Source organism: Mobula birostris, chromosome 16 (genome assembly GCF_030028105.1).
Source record: "Mobula birostris isolate sMobBir1 chromosome 16, sMobBir1.hap1, whole genome shotgun sequence".
NCBI classification, from domain to species: domain Eukaryota; kingdom Metazoa; phylum Chordata; class Chondrichthyes; order Myliobatiformes; family Myliobatidae; genus Mobula; species Mobula birostris.
In genome coordinates, this window is record NC_092385.1 from 78,495,986 (window position 1) to 78,515,513 (window position 19,528).

A 19,528-nucleotide genomic window follows, 5' to 3' on the forward strand; every position below is an offset into this window, starting at 1 on the left:
CCAGTGTCCACCAGCTGAGCTGAATGGCCTGTTCCCATGTTGTACGATTCTCTGAAGATGACAGCGTGCCTCTGTGGAATGGCATGGCATTGATGAAAGCCAGATAGGTAGGATGCAAGGTAAGGCTGGGAGCTAAGCGGAGCTGGAAGAGAATGCTTACGATAAGGACCATGTGTCTGAATTTACATGTCGGTCCATGCCCTCCTTTACAGCCACCATGAGGCCACTCATACTGGAGGAGCAACACCTCATATTCCAAGGGTAGCCTCCAACCTGATGGCATGAATAGTGATTTTTCTAATGTCCGGTAATTTCTCCCCCTTCTCCTTCGTTCTTTCTCCACGCCCCATTCTGTGTCTCCTCTAACCAATTCTTTTTTCACCTGCTCATCATTCTCCCCCTTCTCCTTCCCTTTCACTCATCGTCCACTCTTCTATCACATTCCTTCTTTTTCAGCCCTCTACCTCTTCCACCTATGACTTTCCAGCTTATTTCATGTCCCCTCCCTCATCCACTCACCTACCCCTTCACTTGGTTTCAGCTTTCACCCTCTTGAACTCCTTCCTTTCCCCCACAACCTCCTTACTCTGGCTTCGTCCTCCTTCCTTTCCAGTTCCAATGAAGGGTCTGGGCTCGAAACATTGACTGTTTATTCCTCTCCATTGACACGACCTGACCTGTTGAGTTCCTTCAGCATTTTGTGTGTGTTGCTGTGCATGAAGTATCAGGCCCTGTGGTATGAAAGTGCAGGAGATAATCACCCTGCAGGCACTGGCTTCAGTTCAGAACTATTAACACAAATCTGGAAATGCTCCCATCTATGAGCCCCTTTTAGCAAATTTTACTGGAATATAGTTTCCAAAATTACATCAATATTCTTTGAGAGAATGAGAGGAATGTGGTCTCTGTGTAAATTAACCTTGTACAGGAAAGATGGAAATAGGAGAGAGAAGGAGCACTGGGTGTAATAATTACTGTTGAAAATAGCATTGCATTGGCACAACAAACAGAGGGACACTCCATGTACAATATCCAACCCAGCTGAACGGTTGCTCACCATGTTCTGTGCTGCTGAAGAAGATGACCTATATTTGTCATGAGCACATCATTGCATTGAAACATACGGTGAAATGCAATGTACCTGTCAAAGCAAATGAGCACGGATTATGCCGACAAGCCCGCCACATATCCAGTGCCAACATAGAACGCACACAACGTTTTAGCCTTAACCAATCTTTTCAGAATGCAGGAGGAAAATGGAACATCCAGAGGAAACACACACAGCCAAAGGGAAAACAATCAAACTCTGACAGAGACAAGAATAAAGCCCCAATCGGTGATCACAAACTCCTGACAGTGACAAACCCCGATCAGTGATCACAAACTCCTGACAGAGACAGGAATCAAACCCCGATCAGTGATCACAAACTCCTGACAGAGACAGGAATGAAACCCTTATCAGTGATCACAAACTCCTGACAGAGACAGGAATCAAACCCCGATCAGTGATCACAAACTCCTGACAGAGACAGGAATGAAACCCTTATCAGTGATCACAAACTCCTGACAGAGACAGGAATCAAACCCCGATCAGTGATCACAAACTCCTGACAGAGACAGGAATGAAACCCTTATCAGTGATCACAAACTCCTGACAGAGAGAGACAGGAACCAAACCCCGATCAGAGATCACAAACTCCTGACAGAGAGAGACAGGAATCAAATCCCGATCAGTGATCACAAACTCCTGACACAGACAGGAATCAAACCTCAATCAGAGATCACAAACTCCTCACAGAGACAGGTATCAAACCCTGATCAAACCCCGATCAGTGATCACAAACTCCTGACAGTGACAGGAATCAAACCCCAATCAGTGATCACAAACTCCTGACAGTGACAAGAATCAAACCCCGATCAGTGATTACAAACTCCTGACAGAGAGAGACAGCAATCAAACCCCGATCAGTGATCACAAACTCCTGACAGAGAGAGACAGCAATCAAACCCTGATGAGTGATCACAAACTCCTGACAGAGACAGGAATGAAACCCTTATCAGTGATCACAAACTCCTGACAGAGAGAGACAGGAACCAAACCCCGATCAGAGATCACAAACTCCTGACAGAGAGAGACAGGAATCAAATTCTGATCAGTGATCACAAACTCCTCACAGAGACAGGTATCAAACCCTGATCAGTGATCACAAACTCCTGACAGAGACAGGTATCAAACCCTGATCAGTGATCACAAACTCCTGACAGAGACAGGAATCAAACCCCGATCAGTGATCACAAACTCCTGACAGAGACAGGAATCAAACCCCGATCAGTGATCACAAACTCCTGACAGAGACAGGAATCAAACCCCGATCAGTGATCACAAACTCCTGACAGAGACAGGAATCAAACCCCGATCAGTGATCACAAACTCCTGACAGAGACAGGAATCAAACCCCGATCAGTGATCACAAACTCCTGACAGAGACAGGAATCAAACCCCGATCAGTGATCACAAACTCCTGACAGAGACAGGAATCAAACCCCGATCAGTGATCACAAACTCCTGACAGAGACAGGAATCAAACCCCGATCAGTGATCACAAACTCCTGACAGAGACAGGAATGAAACCCTTATCAGTGATCACAAACTCCTGACAGAGACAGGAATCAAACCCCGATCAGTGATCACAAACTCCTGACAGAGACAGGAATGAAACCCTGATCAGTGATCACAAACTCCTGACAGAGACAGGAATCAAACCCCGATCAGTGATCACAAGCTCCTGACAGAGACAGGAATCAAACCCCGATCAGTGATCACAAACTCCTGACAGAGACAGGAATGAAACCCTTATCAGTGATCACAAACTCCTGACAGAGACAGGAATCAAACCCCGATCAGTGATCACAAACTCCTGACAGAGACAGGAATGAAACCCTTATCAGTGATCACAAACTCCTGACAGAGACAGGAATGAAACCCTTATCAGTGATCACAAACTCCTGACAGAGACAGGAATCAAACCCCGATCAGTGATCACAAACTCCTTTTTTTTTCCCGCTGCCGTGGCCCATCTTTATTCTTACCATATAAATCAATCGCATACAACTTTCATGCTACTGAAGTATAGTGGCTTCCAGTTAATTAGGCCATTAGTTAATTGTGGCAACCACTTATTTGGGACAACTCTTGAACATCAAAAAATAATTGAGAAAATAAGCAGGATTTCCTTCATTTATTTGGGAGACTACACTGCTTAATTGGGACAGGCGAATGTTGCTGAAAAGTTCACAGCTAACATCAGATGCATGCACTTGCCATAGCTATTAGACAGTGCACTATTTTTAGAGAGAACAGGTTTTAAATAGTATCAGTTTTGTGTGTTTGTGTTCTAAAAGCATTGATGTTTGTCACTGATATTTGGTGAGAATTAAGCAGCAAGATAATTCGGAACTGTTTTGCTCACTGCTTTTTCAAGCATTCAGACTTAAAGGTGCCAGATTTGGACGGGAGTGAAACTGAAATGATTTTCCTACTTCAACAAGTTAAAAACTATGAGGAATTTGAAGGTATCCACAATCATCATCAATATTATAATGAAAATAAAGGTTTGGAGCATGCAATCATCAAAAGCATCGTATGAAGGCAGTCGATTGTCTGCACTGATTTTGTTCATTTTCGGCCAATCAAAAGAACATGGCAGTGTACACTTGAAGAATTCATCCATTGATAATTACTAGGAACTACAATTTTATAGTACTGTAGTAGTATTGGCAGTGTTCTGATTTGTTCTGTATTTCATTTAAATACATAAATTGATACTATGTTAAACAGTAGTTTGTCATTTTTATACCTTTTTTAACTATCTCTATGAAACTTCAGCAAGTCAGGACATCCACTTAAGAGGGTCAGAATGTATTGGTCCTGATATGTCCCAATTAAACAGAATCCACTCTATTAAGGAATTTGCTGTGCTGTGTTGCTTAGGGCATGGCATGCAACAAATAAAAACAGCATTCAACAATTATAAAGAATAAAGAACTACTCTATCTAATAATAATGTTGGAGTAAAATGTTCAAAAGTTCATAGTTCAACTAAAATTTGTTATCAAAGTACAGACGAGGTGTGATTGATAAGTTCGTGGCCCAAGGTAGAAGGAGTCAATTTTAGAAAACCTAGCACATTTATTTTTCAACATAATCCCCTCCTACACTTACACACTTAGTCCAGCAGTCGTGGAGCATACGGATCTTGGACCTCCAGAAAGTGTCCACAGATGGGTGATTGATAAGTTCGTGGCCTAAGGTAGAAGGAGATGAGTTATACAGCTCTTGTTACATGCACATGCAGGTCAACTCTGAGTGACTATGCAGAAAGTTTGAAGTTAATACCTCACCTTCTTCCTTAGGCCACAAACTTATCAATCACCCCTGATGCATTATTAACTGATGAGTTATTAACTTCAAACTTTCTGCATAATCTTTCTTTTCAAATCTTATTATTGCATTATAATCAGTTAAATGAACATATCAATAATAACAATACCAAGAGAACAGGATTACAATAATATACACAAACATAAGTTCCAAATATCATATCCAAACAAGTCCACCTAATCTTTTGATAATTGGAACAGGAAAAAGTTCAAAAGATTTGTTCAAGAAAAAAAACAAAACAAACAAAAATCCACTAAACAGAAAACAAAACACAAAAAAACTGGGCCGCCATAATTTGTCATTTATAATTATTCTGTCCTTGACTCCATTCCTCCTTCCATAAACGACTAAATATTAGGAAAAGGGGTTCAAAAAAACCAACTTAAGTCATATGTATGGAAATATTGAATAAAAGACTCCCAAGTTTCCTTGAACTTAATTGAAAATTAATCATGCCACTCCTAATTTTTTTCTAGGTTTAAGCAAGCTGTAGTTTGAGAAAACCATTGAAGTGTAGCAGGGGGATCAAAATCTTTCCATTTAAATAAAATGGATCTTCTGGCCATTGGCGTAACAAATGCTGTCAAACGGTAGGCTGAAGATGATAAATAACTAGAATCAATCATTGGTAATCCAAAAATTGCAGTAATAGGATGGAGTTGTAAATCAATATGTAAAACTGCTGAAACAGTATCAAAGATGTCTTTCCAATATTTTTTTCCAAAAGAGGGCAGGACCAAAACATATGGGTTAAAGAACCAACCTCTGAGTTACATCTGTCACACATAGGGTTTATATGGGAATAAAAATGGGCTAGTTTGTCTTTTGACATATATGTTCTATGAACCACTTTAAATTGTATTAAAGTATGTCTAGCACATGTTAAAGAAGTATTAACTAATCTAAGAATCTTTTCCCATTCTTCTATGGATATATTTACTTTAAGTTCTCATTCCCATTCATTCTTTATTTTATCAGATATACCTGAAGGGATTTTCATGATCAAGTCGTAGATAGTTGTTATAACACTCTTTTGTAAGGGATTTAAACTTAAATTTTATTCTGTAATTTCAGTTTGATGTGACATCGGAAAGGTTGGCAAAATAACATTCAAAAAATTTCTAACCTGTAGATATCTAAAAAAGGTGTGATCTTGGCAAATTGTATTTATTAGATAACTGTTCAAAAGACATCCATCAGTTATCCGTAAATAAATCATGAAAATAGTTTATTCCTTTCATTTTCCAAAAAAGAAAGGCTTGATCAATTCTTGATGGTTGAAAAAAAAATTAAATAAAATAGGGCTGGAAAGGGTAAATTTATTCAAATCAAAAAAGTTACAAAATTGGACCATATTCGCATTGTATATTTAATTATTGGGTTAGTAATTTGTTTATTCAATTTAGTAAATGCAAAGGGGAGCGAAGCTCCTAAATAGACGCCAATGAAAATCCTTGCACAGACTCATGTTCAAGATTCAACCACCTTGGACTTTGGGTTTTATCTAACTCTTGGGTCCAAAAGGTTAAATTTCGGGTATGAATTGCCCAATAGTAAAATCTAAAGTTCAGCATCACCAAACAACCATCCTTTTTGGATTTCTGTAAATATTTCTTACTCAACTTGGGATTTTTACTCTGCCATATATATGAAGAAATTTTGGAATCAATAATATCAAAAAAGGATTTAGGAATAAAAATTGGTACTAGCTGAAATAAATAACAAAACTTAGGTAGAACTATCTTCTTAATAGCATTTATTTGGCCATCTAATGATAAGGACATCAGAGACCATTTAGTTAATAATTGTTTAATATGATCAATTAAAGGTAAGAAATTAGCCGTGAATAGGTCCTGATGTTTCTTAGTAATTTTAACCCCTAAATACATAAAGTATTCTGTAGTTAATCTAAATGGAAAACTTCTGTAAATTAGAGTTTGCATATTTAATGGGAATAACTCTCATCAAAATTTAATTTATAACCAGAAAAGCTACTAAATTGAGCAAGTAATGATATTACTGAAGGAAGGGATTTCTCTGGATTAGAAATATATAACAAGTTATCCTCATATAGTAATACCTTACGCGTTTCATTACCCTGAATAATCAAATACCGATCAGTGATCACAAACTCCTGAGAGAGAGAGACAGGAATCAAACCCCGATCGGTGATCACAAACTCCTGACAGAGAGAGAGAGACAGGTATCAAACCCCGATCAGTGATCACAAACTCCTGAGAGAGAGAGACAGCAATCAAACCCCGATCGGTGATCACAAACTCCTGACAGAGAGACAGCAATCAAACCCCGACCAGTGATCACAAATTCCTGAGAGAGAGACAGGAATCAAACCCCAATCAGTGATCACAAACTCCTGACAGGGACAAGAATCAAACCCCAATCAGTGATCAGAAACTCCTGACAGAGAGAGACAGGAATCAAACCCCAATCAGAGATCACAAACTCCTGACAGAGAGAGACAGTTATCAAACCCTGACCAGTGATCACAAACTCCTGACAGAGAGAGACAGTTATCAAACCCTGACCAGTGATCACAAACTCCTGAGAGAGAGAGAGAGACAGCAATCAAACCCCAATCAGTGATCACAAACTCCTGACAGAGACAGGAATCAAACCCCGATCAGTGATCACAAACTCCTGAGAAAGAGTGACAGGAATCAAACCCCAATCAGTGATCACAAATCCTGTCAGAGAGACAGGAATCAAACCCCATCAGTGATCACAAACTCCTGACAGAGAGACAGTTATCAAACCCCAATCAGTGATCACAAACTCCTGAGAGAGAGACAGGAATCAAACCCCGATCAGTGATCACAAACTCCTGACAGAGAGACAGTTATCAAACCCCAATCAGTGATCACAAACTCCTGACAGAGAGACAGTTATCAAACCCCAATCAGTGATCACAAACTCCTGAGAGAGAGACAGGGCTGATCCAATTCTTCCAGTCATCCCTACTCCTCTGCCTTCTCCCCATACCCTTTGATTCCCTGGCTAATCAAGAACCTATCTATCTCTGCCTTAAATGCACCCAATGACTTGGACTCCACAGCTGCTCGTGGCAACAAATTCAACAGATTTACCACCCACTGATTGAAGTAATTTCTCCGCATCTCTGTTCTAAATAGACGTCCTTCAATCCTGATGTCGTGCCCTATTGTCCTAGACTCCCCAACAATGGGAAATAACTTTGCCATATCTAATCTGTTCAGGCCTTTTAACATTTGGAATGATTCTATGAGATGCCCCGTATTCCCCTGAACTCCAGGGAATACAGCCCAAGAGCTGCCAGACGTTCCTCATACAGTAACCCTTTCATTCCTGAAATCAATCTCGTGAATCTTCTCTGAACCCTCTCCAATGTCAGTATGTCCTTTCTAAAACAAGGAGCCCAAAACTGCACACAATACTCCCAGGTGTGGTCTCACGAGTGCCTTATAGAGCCTCAACATCACATCCCTGTTCTTATATTCTATAACTCTAGAAATGAATGCCAAAATCGCATTCGCCTTCTTCACCACCGACTCAACCTGGAAGTTAACCTTTAGGGTATCCTGCACAAGGACTCCAAGTCCCTTTGCATCTTTGCATTTTGAATTCTCTTCCCATCTAAATAATGGTCTTCCTGTTTATTTCCTCCACCACAGTACATGACCATACACTTTCCGACATTGTATTTCATTTGCCACTTCTTTGCCCATTCCCCTAAACTATCAAAGTCTCACTGCAGGCTCTCAACACTACCCACTCCTCCATCTATCTTTCTATCATCAGCAAATTTAGCCACAAATCCATTAATCCCATTGTCAAAATCATTGATATACATCATAAAAAGCAGCAGTCCCAACACCGACTCCTGTGGAACTCCACTGGTAACAGGCCATCAGCCAGAATAGGATTCCTTCATTCCCACTCTTTTTTTCTGCCGATCAGCCAATACTCCACCCATGCTCGTAACTCCCCTGTAATTCCATGGGATCTTATCTTGCAGCCTCATGTGCGGCACCTTGTCAAAGGCCTTCTGAAAATGCAAGTACAGCACATCTACAGCACCTCCTTTGTCTACCCTGCCTGTAATTTCCTCAAAAAATTGCAGTAGGTTAGTCAGGCATAATATTCCTTTCAGGAACCCATGTTGGCTTTGGTCTATCTTGTCATGTGTTTCCAGGTATTCCGTAATCTCATCCCTAACAATCGATTCCAACAACTTTCCAACCACTGATGTCAGGTTAACAGGTCTACGGTTTCCCTTCTGCTGCCTCCCACCATTCTTAAATAGCAGGAGGCAGCAGAAAGGAAACTATAGACCTGAAAATTGAAACATTTGCAATTTTCCAGTCATCTGGTACAATGCCAGAATCTATCAATTCTTGAAAGATCATCATTAATGCCTCTGCAATCCCTCCAGCTACATCCTTCAGAACCCAAGGGTGCATTCCATCAGGTCCAGGAGATTTTGCACCCTCAGACTATTAAGCTTCCTGAGCACCTTCTCAGTCATAATTTTCACTGCATATACTTCACTTCCCTGACACTCTTGAATGCCCGGTATACTGCAGATATTTTCCACTGTGAAGTCTGATGCAAAATATATATCCAGTTCCTCTGCCGTCCCTGTGTCTCCCATTACAATATCTCCAGCGTCATTTTCTATTGGTCCTATATCTACCTTCAACTCTCTTTTACCCTTTATATATTTAGAAAAGCTTTTAGTATCTTCTTTGATATCAGTCGCCAGCTTCCTTTCGTAATTCATCTTTTCCTTCCTAATGACCTTCTTAGTTTCCTTCTGCAAGTTTTTAAACTCTTCCCAATCTTCTATCTTCCCACTAGCTCTGGTTTCCTTGTATGCCCTCTCTTTTGTTTTTACTTTGGCTCTGACTTTACTTATCAGCCATGGTAGTGTCCTTCTTCCATTCGAAAATTTCTTCTTATTTGGAATATATCTGTCTTGCGCTTCCCTCATTTTTCACAGAAACTCCAGCCATTGCTGCTCTGCTGTCCTTCCTGCTAGTGTCCCTTTCCAGTCAACCTCGGCCAGTTCCCCTTTCACGCCATTGTAATTTCCTTTATTCCACTGAAATATCGACACATTGGAATTTAGATTCTCCTTCTCAAATTTTAAGTGAACTCAATCATATTGTGATCACTGTTTCCTAAGGGTTCCTTAACCTTAAGCTCTCTTATCACCTCCAGATCATTGTACACACCCAATCCAGCATAACCGATCCCCTAGTGGGCTCAACAACAAGCTGTTCTAAAAACCATCCCTTAGACAGTCTACAAATTCTCTCTCAAAGTCCACTACTAGCCTGGTTTTCCCAATCTACTTTCATGTTAAAATCCCCGATTACCAGAAAATTTCCCTTCCGATATGACTTTTCTGTCTCTGGGTTGTAATACACAACCCAGCTGCTGTTTAGAGGCCCGTATACAACTGCTATTAGGGTCCTTTTACCCTTGCCATTTCTTAACTGAACCCACAGAGACTCTACACTTTCTGATCCTATATCATCTCTTTCTAATGATTTAATATTATTTCTCAGACACAGAGCCACACCACACCCTCTGCCTACTAACCTATCTTTCCGATACACTGTATATCATAGAACCATACCATAGAACCATAGAAACTACAGCACAGAAACAGGCCCTTTGGCCCTTCTTGGCTGTGCCGAACCATTTTCTGCCTAGTCCCACTGACCTGCACAGAAACCATATCCCTCCATACACCTCCCATCCATGTATCTGTCCAATTTATGCTTAAATGTTAAAAAAGAACCCGCATTTACCACCTCGTCTGGCAGCTCATTCCATACTCCCACCACTCTCTGTGTGAAGAAGCCCCCCGTAATGTTCCCCTTAAACTTTTCCCCCCTCACCCTTAACCCATGTCCTCTGGTTTTTTTCTCCCCTTGCCTCAGTGGAAAAAGCCAGCTTGCATTCACTCTATCTATACCCATCATAATTTTATATACCACTATCAAATCTCCCCTCATTCTTCTACACTCCAGGGAATAAAGTCCTAACCTATTCAACCTTTCTCTGTAACTGAGTTTCTCAAGTCCCGGCAACATCCTTGTAAACCTTCTCTGCACTCTTTCAACCTTATTTATATCCTTCCTGTAATTTGGTGACCAAAACTGAACACAATACTCCGGATTTGGCCTCACCAATGCCTTATGCAACCTCATCATAACATTCCAGCTCTTATACTCAATACTTCGATTAATAAAGGCCAATGTACCAAAAGCTCTCCTTACGACCCTATCTATCTGTGATGACACTTTTAGGGAATTTTCTATCTGCATTCCCAGATCCCTCTGTTCCACTGCACTTCTCAGTGCCTTACCATTAACCCTGTATGTTCTACCTTGGTTTGTCCTTCCAATGTGCAATACCTCACACTTGTCAGTATTAAACTCCATCTGCCATTTTTCAGCCCATTTTTCCAGCTGGTCCAAGTCCCTCTGCAGGCTCGGAAAACCTTCCTCACTGTCTACTACACCTCCAATCTTTGTATCATCAGCAAACTTGCTGATCCAATATCCTTGGACGTTCAGCTCCCAATAGCAGCCATCTTTTAGCCAAGTTTCAGAGATGGCCACAACTTCATACTTGCCAATCTGTAGTTGAATTTCAAGATCGTCCATTCTATTTCTTATGCTGTGTGCATTCAAATACACCACTTTCAGTCCAGTACTTGTTGCTTTCTGTTTTAACTGCACCACACCTCTATTGCCCTGTAATTCATCCAACTGGCTGTGATTATGCCTCATCTCCTGCCTGTCCTTTCTATCAACACACATCAAAGTTGCTGGTGAACGCAGCAGGCCAGGCAGCATCTGTAGGAAGAGGTGCAGGGATCCCTTACTCACTCTTCCTTCAGTTAGTCCTGATGAAGGGTCTCGGCCTGAAACGTCGACTGCACCTCTTCCTACAGATGCTGCCTGGCCTGCTGTGTTCACCAGCAACTTTGATGTGTGTTGCTTGAATTTCCAGCATCTGCAGAATTCCTGTTGTCCTTTCTATCATCTCTTTTGCATACTATCTTTGATTTATTTCTGTTTTCCCCTTCCTCAGCCCTATCACTCCGGCATATAGGAGCGAGATTGAAAATCTGGTTGAATTGAGCCACAACAACCACCTCTCACTCAACATCAGCAGAACAAAAGAGCTGATTATTGACAATAGGTGGACACTAGAGGTCCATAAGCCCATCACTATTAGAGGATCGGAACTGGAAAGGGTTATCAACTTCAAATTCCTTGGTGTTATAATTTCTGTCCTGTGTCCACATGTAAGTGCCCTTACAAAGAAAGCATGGAAGCTACTCTGCTTTAAGGTTTGTGCAGATTCAACATGTCATCTGAAACTTCGAGGATACACAGTGGTGAGTATCCTGGCTGGTTGCATCATGGCCTGTTATGGGAACATCAGTGCCCAAGAATAGAAAAACCCACAAAAGTAGTGGATACAGCCCAGTCCATCACAAGAAAAGCCCTCTCCACTATTCACAAGGAGCTCTGCCATAAGGAAGCAGCATCCATCATCGAGTTCCCCCATCATCCAGATCATGCCGTCTTCTCGTAGGAGGTCCCACAACACAGGTGCAGGAACAGCTATTACCCTAAAACCATCGGGCTCCTGAACTGGCATGAATAACCTCATTCATCTCAACGCTGAACCGATTCCACAACCTATGGACTCACTTTGAAAGACATATGTTCTCAATATTATTTATTTACTATTTATTATTTGTTTCTCATATTTGCACAGTTTGTACTCTTTTGCACATTGGTTGTTTGTCCGTCTTTGTGTGAAATTTTTCATGGATTCTTTTGTACTTCTATGTTTTACTGTGAATGCCTGCAAGAAAATAAATCTCAGATTTGTATGGTGACATATATGTACTTTGATAATAAATTTACTTTACTTTGAACTTTTTAAATTACATCAGTTTGAATTGTATGGCTATGTTCAACTAATAAATGAAAATTTGCAGCAAAATAATTGTCTTAACATAAACCAACTAAAATTAGTAATCACATGCAATTAAAATAAAGTGTTGCTAATATTAATTAAAAAGCATGTGTTCTACAGCATTGGAGGATCAACATCTAAAATAAAGTCTTAATTTCTTATTCCAGCCCTACAGTAGTAATAGGAAATAGCTTTGCTGGTTACTTGAGCTCATCTTCCCCAAGCTGTTTGAAAAAAATTGGGTGCGACGGTAGCGTAGTGATTAACTCGTCATTATTACTGCTCGGGTCAGGGCAGGCGTCAAGGAACCCTGACAAAATGGAGGCCAAGTACACACATACTCTAAATGACATCATAAATAACAAGTAGAACTTATGAATGCAAACATTGAAGGAGTTATCATTCGTCCAACCAGTAATGATCCTGTATTTTCCGTGGTCTGCCCCGGTCAGAACATCAGGTGGAACTATTGCCAATGATCTCACAGCATCCACTCCAATTATAACTTTTCCAACAATGAAGAAGTGCTTTGTCTTCAGGTGACTGTTGATCTCCATGCTTTGCATTGAATTTGCTTGGTATCTCTTGGATAACATATTCATATAGTAATGTCCAATAGGATAAGGCCTAGTCAGTTCTACTACAAACATAGGTAAAGTCAAAGTAAATGTGTTATCAAAGGGAATATATTTCAGCATATACTACACTGAAATTCATTTTCTTGCAGTCACCTACCAGAAAATAAAGAAATACAATTGAATTTATGAAAACTACATAAGCAAATACTGACAAACATCCAAAGTGCAAAAGACAACAAATTGTGCAAGTAAAGAACATACCGAGACCATGAGTTGAAGATTCCTTGAAAGTGAGTCTGCAGATTGTGAAAGCAGTTCAGAGTTGGGGTGGGTGAAGTTCTCTCCATTGATTCAGGTGCCTGATGTTTTCAGGGTAATAACTCTTCCTGAACTGGAGGTGTGAGACCCAAAGCTCCTGTACTTCCTGCCCAGTGGTGGGGGTCCATGATGATAGATGGTTCTTTCTTGTGACAGCGCTCTTTCTAGATATGCTCAATGGTGGTGTTAAGTTTGCTGACAACACCACTGTTGTTGGCCAAATCAAAAGTGGTGGTGAATTGGCATATAGGAAGGTGAATGAAAACCTGTCTGAGTTGTACCACAACAACTTCTCACTCAACATCTGCAAAACCAGACAGCATCATCACTTAATCCTGGAGGGTCAGCTCTGTCTGTCTGTGATGGTAACCGGGATGATCATTTCAGCAGCATGGTTATAAAAGCCGGGAAAACATGCAAACTCGGCAGCACTTCCCGATCTGTTAATGCAGCGGTTCCCAACCACCAGGCTGCGGACTGGTACCAGGCCACACAGCATGTGCAACCGGGCCATGAGGAAACAATATCAGTCCGCTGCACCTTTCCTCATTCCCAGTCACGCACTGTTGAACTTGAACATAGGGTTGCCAACTATCCCGTATTAGCTGGGACATCCCGTCTATTGGGCTAAATTGGTTTGTCCCGTATTTCCCCCGCTAAGGTAGAGCATTCCTATGAAACCTTTCGTGCCGAAATGGCGTGAAGCGAAGAAGCAATTACCATTAATTTATATGGGAAAAATTTTTGAGCATTCCCAGACCCAAAAAATAACCTAACAAATCATACCAAATAACACATAAAACCGAAAATAAATAACACTAACATATAGTAAAAGCAGAAATGTTATGATAAATACACAGCCTATATAAAGTAGAAATAATGTATGTACAGTATAGTCGGGAAGATGTAGACAAAACCGATTTGTGGCGGGGGGAGCGGCACCTACGCGCATGCGCACGTCAATCATGAACACACAGGTGCCCGCGCAAGGCTTCATGGTCATGGTAGTCTTTCCTGGGGTAAAGTGTCCCGGGATTCAACTGCTACTTTTGTCCCTTACTTGGGAGTGAGAAAGTTGGCAACCCTAACTGTAAAAGACATATTGAGGTGAGTTTAACCCTACTTGAACACCCCCCCCCCCCACCCCTGGTCAGCCAGTCAATATTAAACCAGTCCGCGGTGCAAAAAAGGTTGGGGACCCCTGTGTTAATGCTTCCCCAGCATCCAGTGTTTAAGTAGCGGCATCCGCTAGTCTTGCGAGACCATGGATCTGTGCCTGGAAAGTCTTCATTCTCCAGGGCGCAGGCCTGGGCAAGGTTGTATGAAAGACCAGCAGTTGCCCATGCTGCAAGTCTCCCCTCTCCACGACACCAATCTTGTCCAAGGGAAGGGCATTAGGACCCATAAGGCTTGGCACCGGTGTCGTGGCAGCGCAATGTGTGATTAAGTGCCTTGCTAAAGGACACAACACGTTGCCTCGGCTGGGACTCGAACTCACAACCTTCAGGTCGCTAGTCCAATGCCTTAACCACTTGGCCACGTACCCACAAGTAGGGGCATAACAGAAGATTCATCTGTGATCTACACACAAGAAGTTCTACAGATGCTGGAAATCCAGAGGGACAAACACAAAATGCTGGAGGAACTTAGCAGGTCAGGCAGCATCTATGGAGAGAAATGAATAATTGACGTTCCAGGCTGAGACCCTTTATCAGGACTGAAAAGGAAGGGGAAAACAACCAGAATAAGAAGGTTGGGGGAGGGATACAAGCTGGCGAGGGTGCTGCCTGATCTGATGAATTCCTCCAGCAGGTTTTGCTTGTTCATCTGTCATCTACTGGATTCAACCGCTAAACTATTGAAGAATCTTTAGCAATGCCCAGCCATGGCATTCAGAATCATCTCCCATCATCATCAATGCCCTGCGAATGCAGGTTAACGTAACTCCATTGCCAAGCCCTGCAAGCCAGTCCTGTGAACTGTATCACAACAATGACAGCATTGTGGTGTGGTCATCGTAATCTCCAAGTACCCTTCATTGAACACATAGATATTTATTTATTAGATGCACCACTGGGCTCAAGGACACTGTTATAAGATGTGATTGCACCTTGGAAAAATAAGATGGACCCTGGACCTCACAATTTACCTCCTTATGATCTTGCACCTTATTGTCTACCTGCTCTGTACTGTTTATGTAATTGTTACACTTTATTCAACATTCTTTTATTGTCTTACCTTGTACTGTTGTCATGAATTGATCATAGGCAAGACCATTTTTTCACTGCACTCAGCACATGTGACAATAATACAACAATTTATCTATTTAACAATTTATGTAATGAGAGACTAAAATAAATGAGTTGATTCAAAATCCAGCTTATTCTTTAAGAAGCATTCATCCTTTTTTATTTAGGTAAATTTAACCAACATTTGCCTCACTTGATGTTTTGATACAGTTCCTGTTGACAAAGATAATGATTATGTTCACGTTATTGACTGGCAATCACATGTCTTTAATAAATTTGATTGAATGCAGAACGCCTTTGTAAGTAAATCTATTACTGGATAGTTATTTGGATACTTTGATTAATACTGACTTTTAATTAATTATTCAACCTTCTCATAATTCTGCTTGTAAATGAAATGCTGGAATTTGAATAATATTGGCAATGAACTAATCCATGCGTGTATAACTGAGAGAATGAGTTTGTTGTATACAGTACTTATTGTTATTTCTGTAAACATATACAGAAGTATTTGGAAGAAAAAAAACTTTATATCTTCCTTTCAGTAAACAGGAAATCTCCAATAATATTGAGGCCCAATTTCAAGCTGACTTTGAGTTTTCTAGTTGACTTGAGCAGCAATGAGCCAATTATTGGTACAACTGAACTTACACCTGTAAGTGTACTCATGGATGAAGTATCCCCATAGCATTCAGGAGAAAGGCAGGAAAACTGACAAAATGATACGAACGTGAGTGACAATAAAGCTGTGAAAGATCGGATCGATCGGGATCCTGGTGAACTTTGGTTTACTCCACTGAGGTTTGACTAAAGGTGTTATTTTGAATTTAATTTACAGATGTGAGGACAGTTGGCAACATCAGGAGTTATTGATTTTATTCATAATTGCTCTCCAGAATGTTCTAAAATCACTGCAGTCTACTTAGTAACGATATTTTTTCAAGGTTGTTATTAGAGAATTTAGACACAACTGCCAAACAAAATGGAACATTAATATAATATTTAAACCATCTTGGTGTTTGATTGGGAAAGTGAAGGAGGTACAAGCCAGAGGAATTTGAGGCCTTCTATGTAACGATAGTAGGAAGCAAGTTACAGTGATGATCCCGTATTAACTACATTCCTAATGACAGCCTGCATTTATGTAGCTTTTAATACGGAAAAATTGTCTAGAATGCTTCCCAAAAATCGACCACATACATACCCCACTGAAACACCTGCTGCATCCAGTATTTCATATTTTTATTTCTCACCACACAGGAGGCTTGTCAGCCCATCTACAGTATGCTGGGTCTCTGAGTAATCCCATCAATATCATTCCCAATTTATTACAAATCAATCTCACCTCTTTTACATGCCTATCGGCTCCATTCTGAATGTCATACCATCCTATTTCCACACTATTGACAATTCAAAATACTCTTATTCCAGGAAGCAGGCTCATAACCGAATTCCTGACCCTGGGAGTCAATGCCTCCCATTGCAACTGGATCCTTGACTCCCTGACCAACAGACAGCAATCAGTAAAGATGGTCAGCAACTGCTCCACTAGGATCATTCTGAACACTGGTGCTACGCAAAGTTGTTTCCTCAGCTCCCTACTCAACTCCGTCCTTGTACACTCAGGACTGTGTGGCCAGATTCTGTTCTAACCCCATCCACAAGTTTGCAGATGACACCCAGATTACAGGAGTGAGATAAAGAATTAGTGACAAAGTGTCATGACCACAACTTTTCCCTCAATGTTAACAAAAGGGCTAGTCATTGACTTCAGCAGTGGGTGGTGTGCGTGGTGTTGAGGTTCAGAGTTATGAGCTCTTAGAGTAAGCTTCACCAATAGCTTATCGTCATCCAACCACATTAATGTCACAGCTAAGAAAAGTTATCAATGCCTCTACTTCCTCAGGAGGCTAAAGAAATTCAATATTTCCCCATAGATTCTGAACAGTTTTAATCAATGCATGGACTAGATAGCCTGTTTCTGTGCTGTAGTGTTCGATGGCTAAAGTAGCCAGCATAAACAACAACCTCACTTTCTCCAGACTTTTTCTCCATGACCCATTGGGCTGAAGATACAAAAGCCCTGGAAGCATGTACATACTACCAGGCTCAAAGACAGTTTCTACCCCACTCTCATCAGATTCTTGAACAGACCACTTCTATAATAAGATGGACTCATGGCCTCAGTCTATCTATTTATGGTCTTGCAGTTTACCTGTGCCGTACTTTTTGGTAGCTTTTACACTTTATCCTACATAGTGATTGTTTTACCTTGTTCTGCCTCAATGCACTGGGTAATGATACAATCTGTATAAATAGTATGCGAGAAACTTCTCACTGTTTCTTGGTACATGTGACAATAGCAAGCTAATACCAATGCTAGATTAGGTCCTTGGTTGTGGAAGGAAACTGTATCACTGAGGGGTGGGGTGGGGTGGTGGGGGTTACCCACTGAGTCTGAAGGAGAAGATGCAAACACTCGTCCCTGGAGCTGTGAGCCAATAGCCCTATCAGCTGAACTGTATGTGCCACTCGGAATAAAGGTTCATCCAGGAACACGTCCAAAACAGGAATCATATCACCAGACCAAGAAAACAATTAACTTTCTATTAGTCATTCATTCCTCTTCACATCAATACATTAGCCAGATCTCTATGGAACCAGATCGCTTATATATTTAATTCGGAAACAATAAGCATCTTTACTGTTTAAAACATTACCCCATTGGTTCCACTGTGAATTAATTGTATTCATAACCTGTAAAATTCTGATTCAGCAAGTCGTGTTTTTAACGCTTGCATTAAACGACAACACACTACCTAAAGAGTAACTCACCAACTAGTTTTCTCCAATCTAACAAAAAGAAAGATGAACTCTATGACGCATTAAATCTCATCAGGTTACAAGGGACTTCATTCGCAACGTTGCCTAAAGACTTTACGGGTCCTACTTACGGTCCTTCCAGTGACTCTCTCCAGAGCTTTCCTGACCTTGCCGTAGGCTCCGCTGCCCAGGGTTTCCAGGATCTGGTATCTGTGCTTCAGGTTGTGTTTGTGATGGTGCTTCTTCACATTTGTTATGAACTTGCTGTCTGCAGCAGGTGCTTCATCCCAGAGTTGCTCCTCGGGACAATCATGCCTCTCCCTGGTTACCATCCTATCTCACTGTCACTTTCCTTGCTACAATGTCCACACCATCTGCTCTCCTCGGTCGCTCGCGATGAAGAAGTCTAAAGATTCAGTGCTTTGTCTTCACAGGGATGCTCCTGGGAATTTCGTGGGCAGCTGGGTGACACCAACCAACGCGTGTGGGATTAAAAGCCACCTAAACGCCACTGCGATCAAAATTCAAACATTTCTGAATCTCAGCTAAAACTATACGCATTTGACTCGGGTGAAACGCGATCATCTGAAGCCCATGAGTCTTCTGTGATTGTCCCGAAGATAAACAGTCCCTGTGAAATAAAACCTGCTTTAAGCCAACACCTCTCACTTTATCAAGATTCGGGAATCAGCTCTCAGGCACGTCCGCATTTGCCAGCAACTCAATGAATCAGCCTTCAGACAGTTCCAGTATTCCAGCTATCCCGGTGATCGGAGCGCTCCTCTTAGATTGGCAGCGGCCAGACAAAACCACACGCTGCTATGCCGCCGCCGCCTCCTCTCTCTCTCTCTCTCTCTCTCTCTCTCTCTCTCTCTCTCTCTCTCTCTGTTATCTCTCCCACATCTGCCTCATGATCTCTGTCCCGCCCTTTTTTCAGTCTCAGCCTCTCCACCCAATACTGTCGCTAAATGCTTGCGTTGCTGTGCTCTAGAAGCTACTGATGTCGCAGTTTATCTTCTATTTCTTGTGGACTTTTTTTTCTTATTTACCCAACAGTTCAACAAATTCTCAAGTTCCCTCTACACACTGTTTACTACCTGAGGTACAGTTATACG

At 41.3% G+C, this 19,528-nt stretch overlaps 1 protein-coding gene across 2 annotated transcripts in view; it reads right to left on the reverse strand.

The window, feature by feature from the left end:
* The window catches only part of LOC140211256 (NUAK family SNF1-like kinase 1), an 88,346-nt gene extending 69,100 nt beyond the window's left edge, over positions 1-19,246 (reverse strand). For both annotated transcript variants that reach the window (XM_072280933.1, XM_072280931.1), the window contains exon 1: positions 18,545-19,246. In XM_072280933.1, the coding sequence (XP_072137034.1) occupies positions 18,545-18,745 (201 nt within the window). In that variant the 5' untranslated portion in view covers positions 18,746-19,246. The remainder of the gene's footprint in view (positions 1-18,544) is intronic.
* Positions 19,247-19,528: the final 282 nt, after the last annotated feature.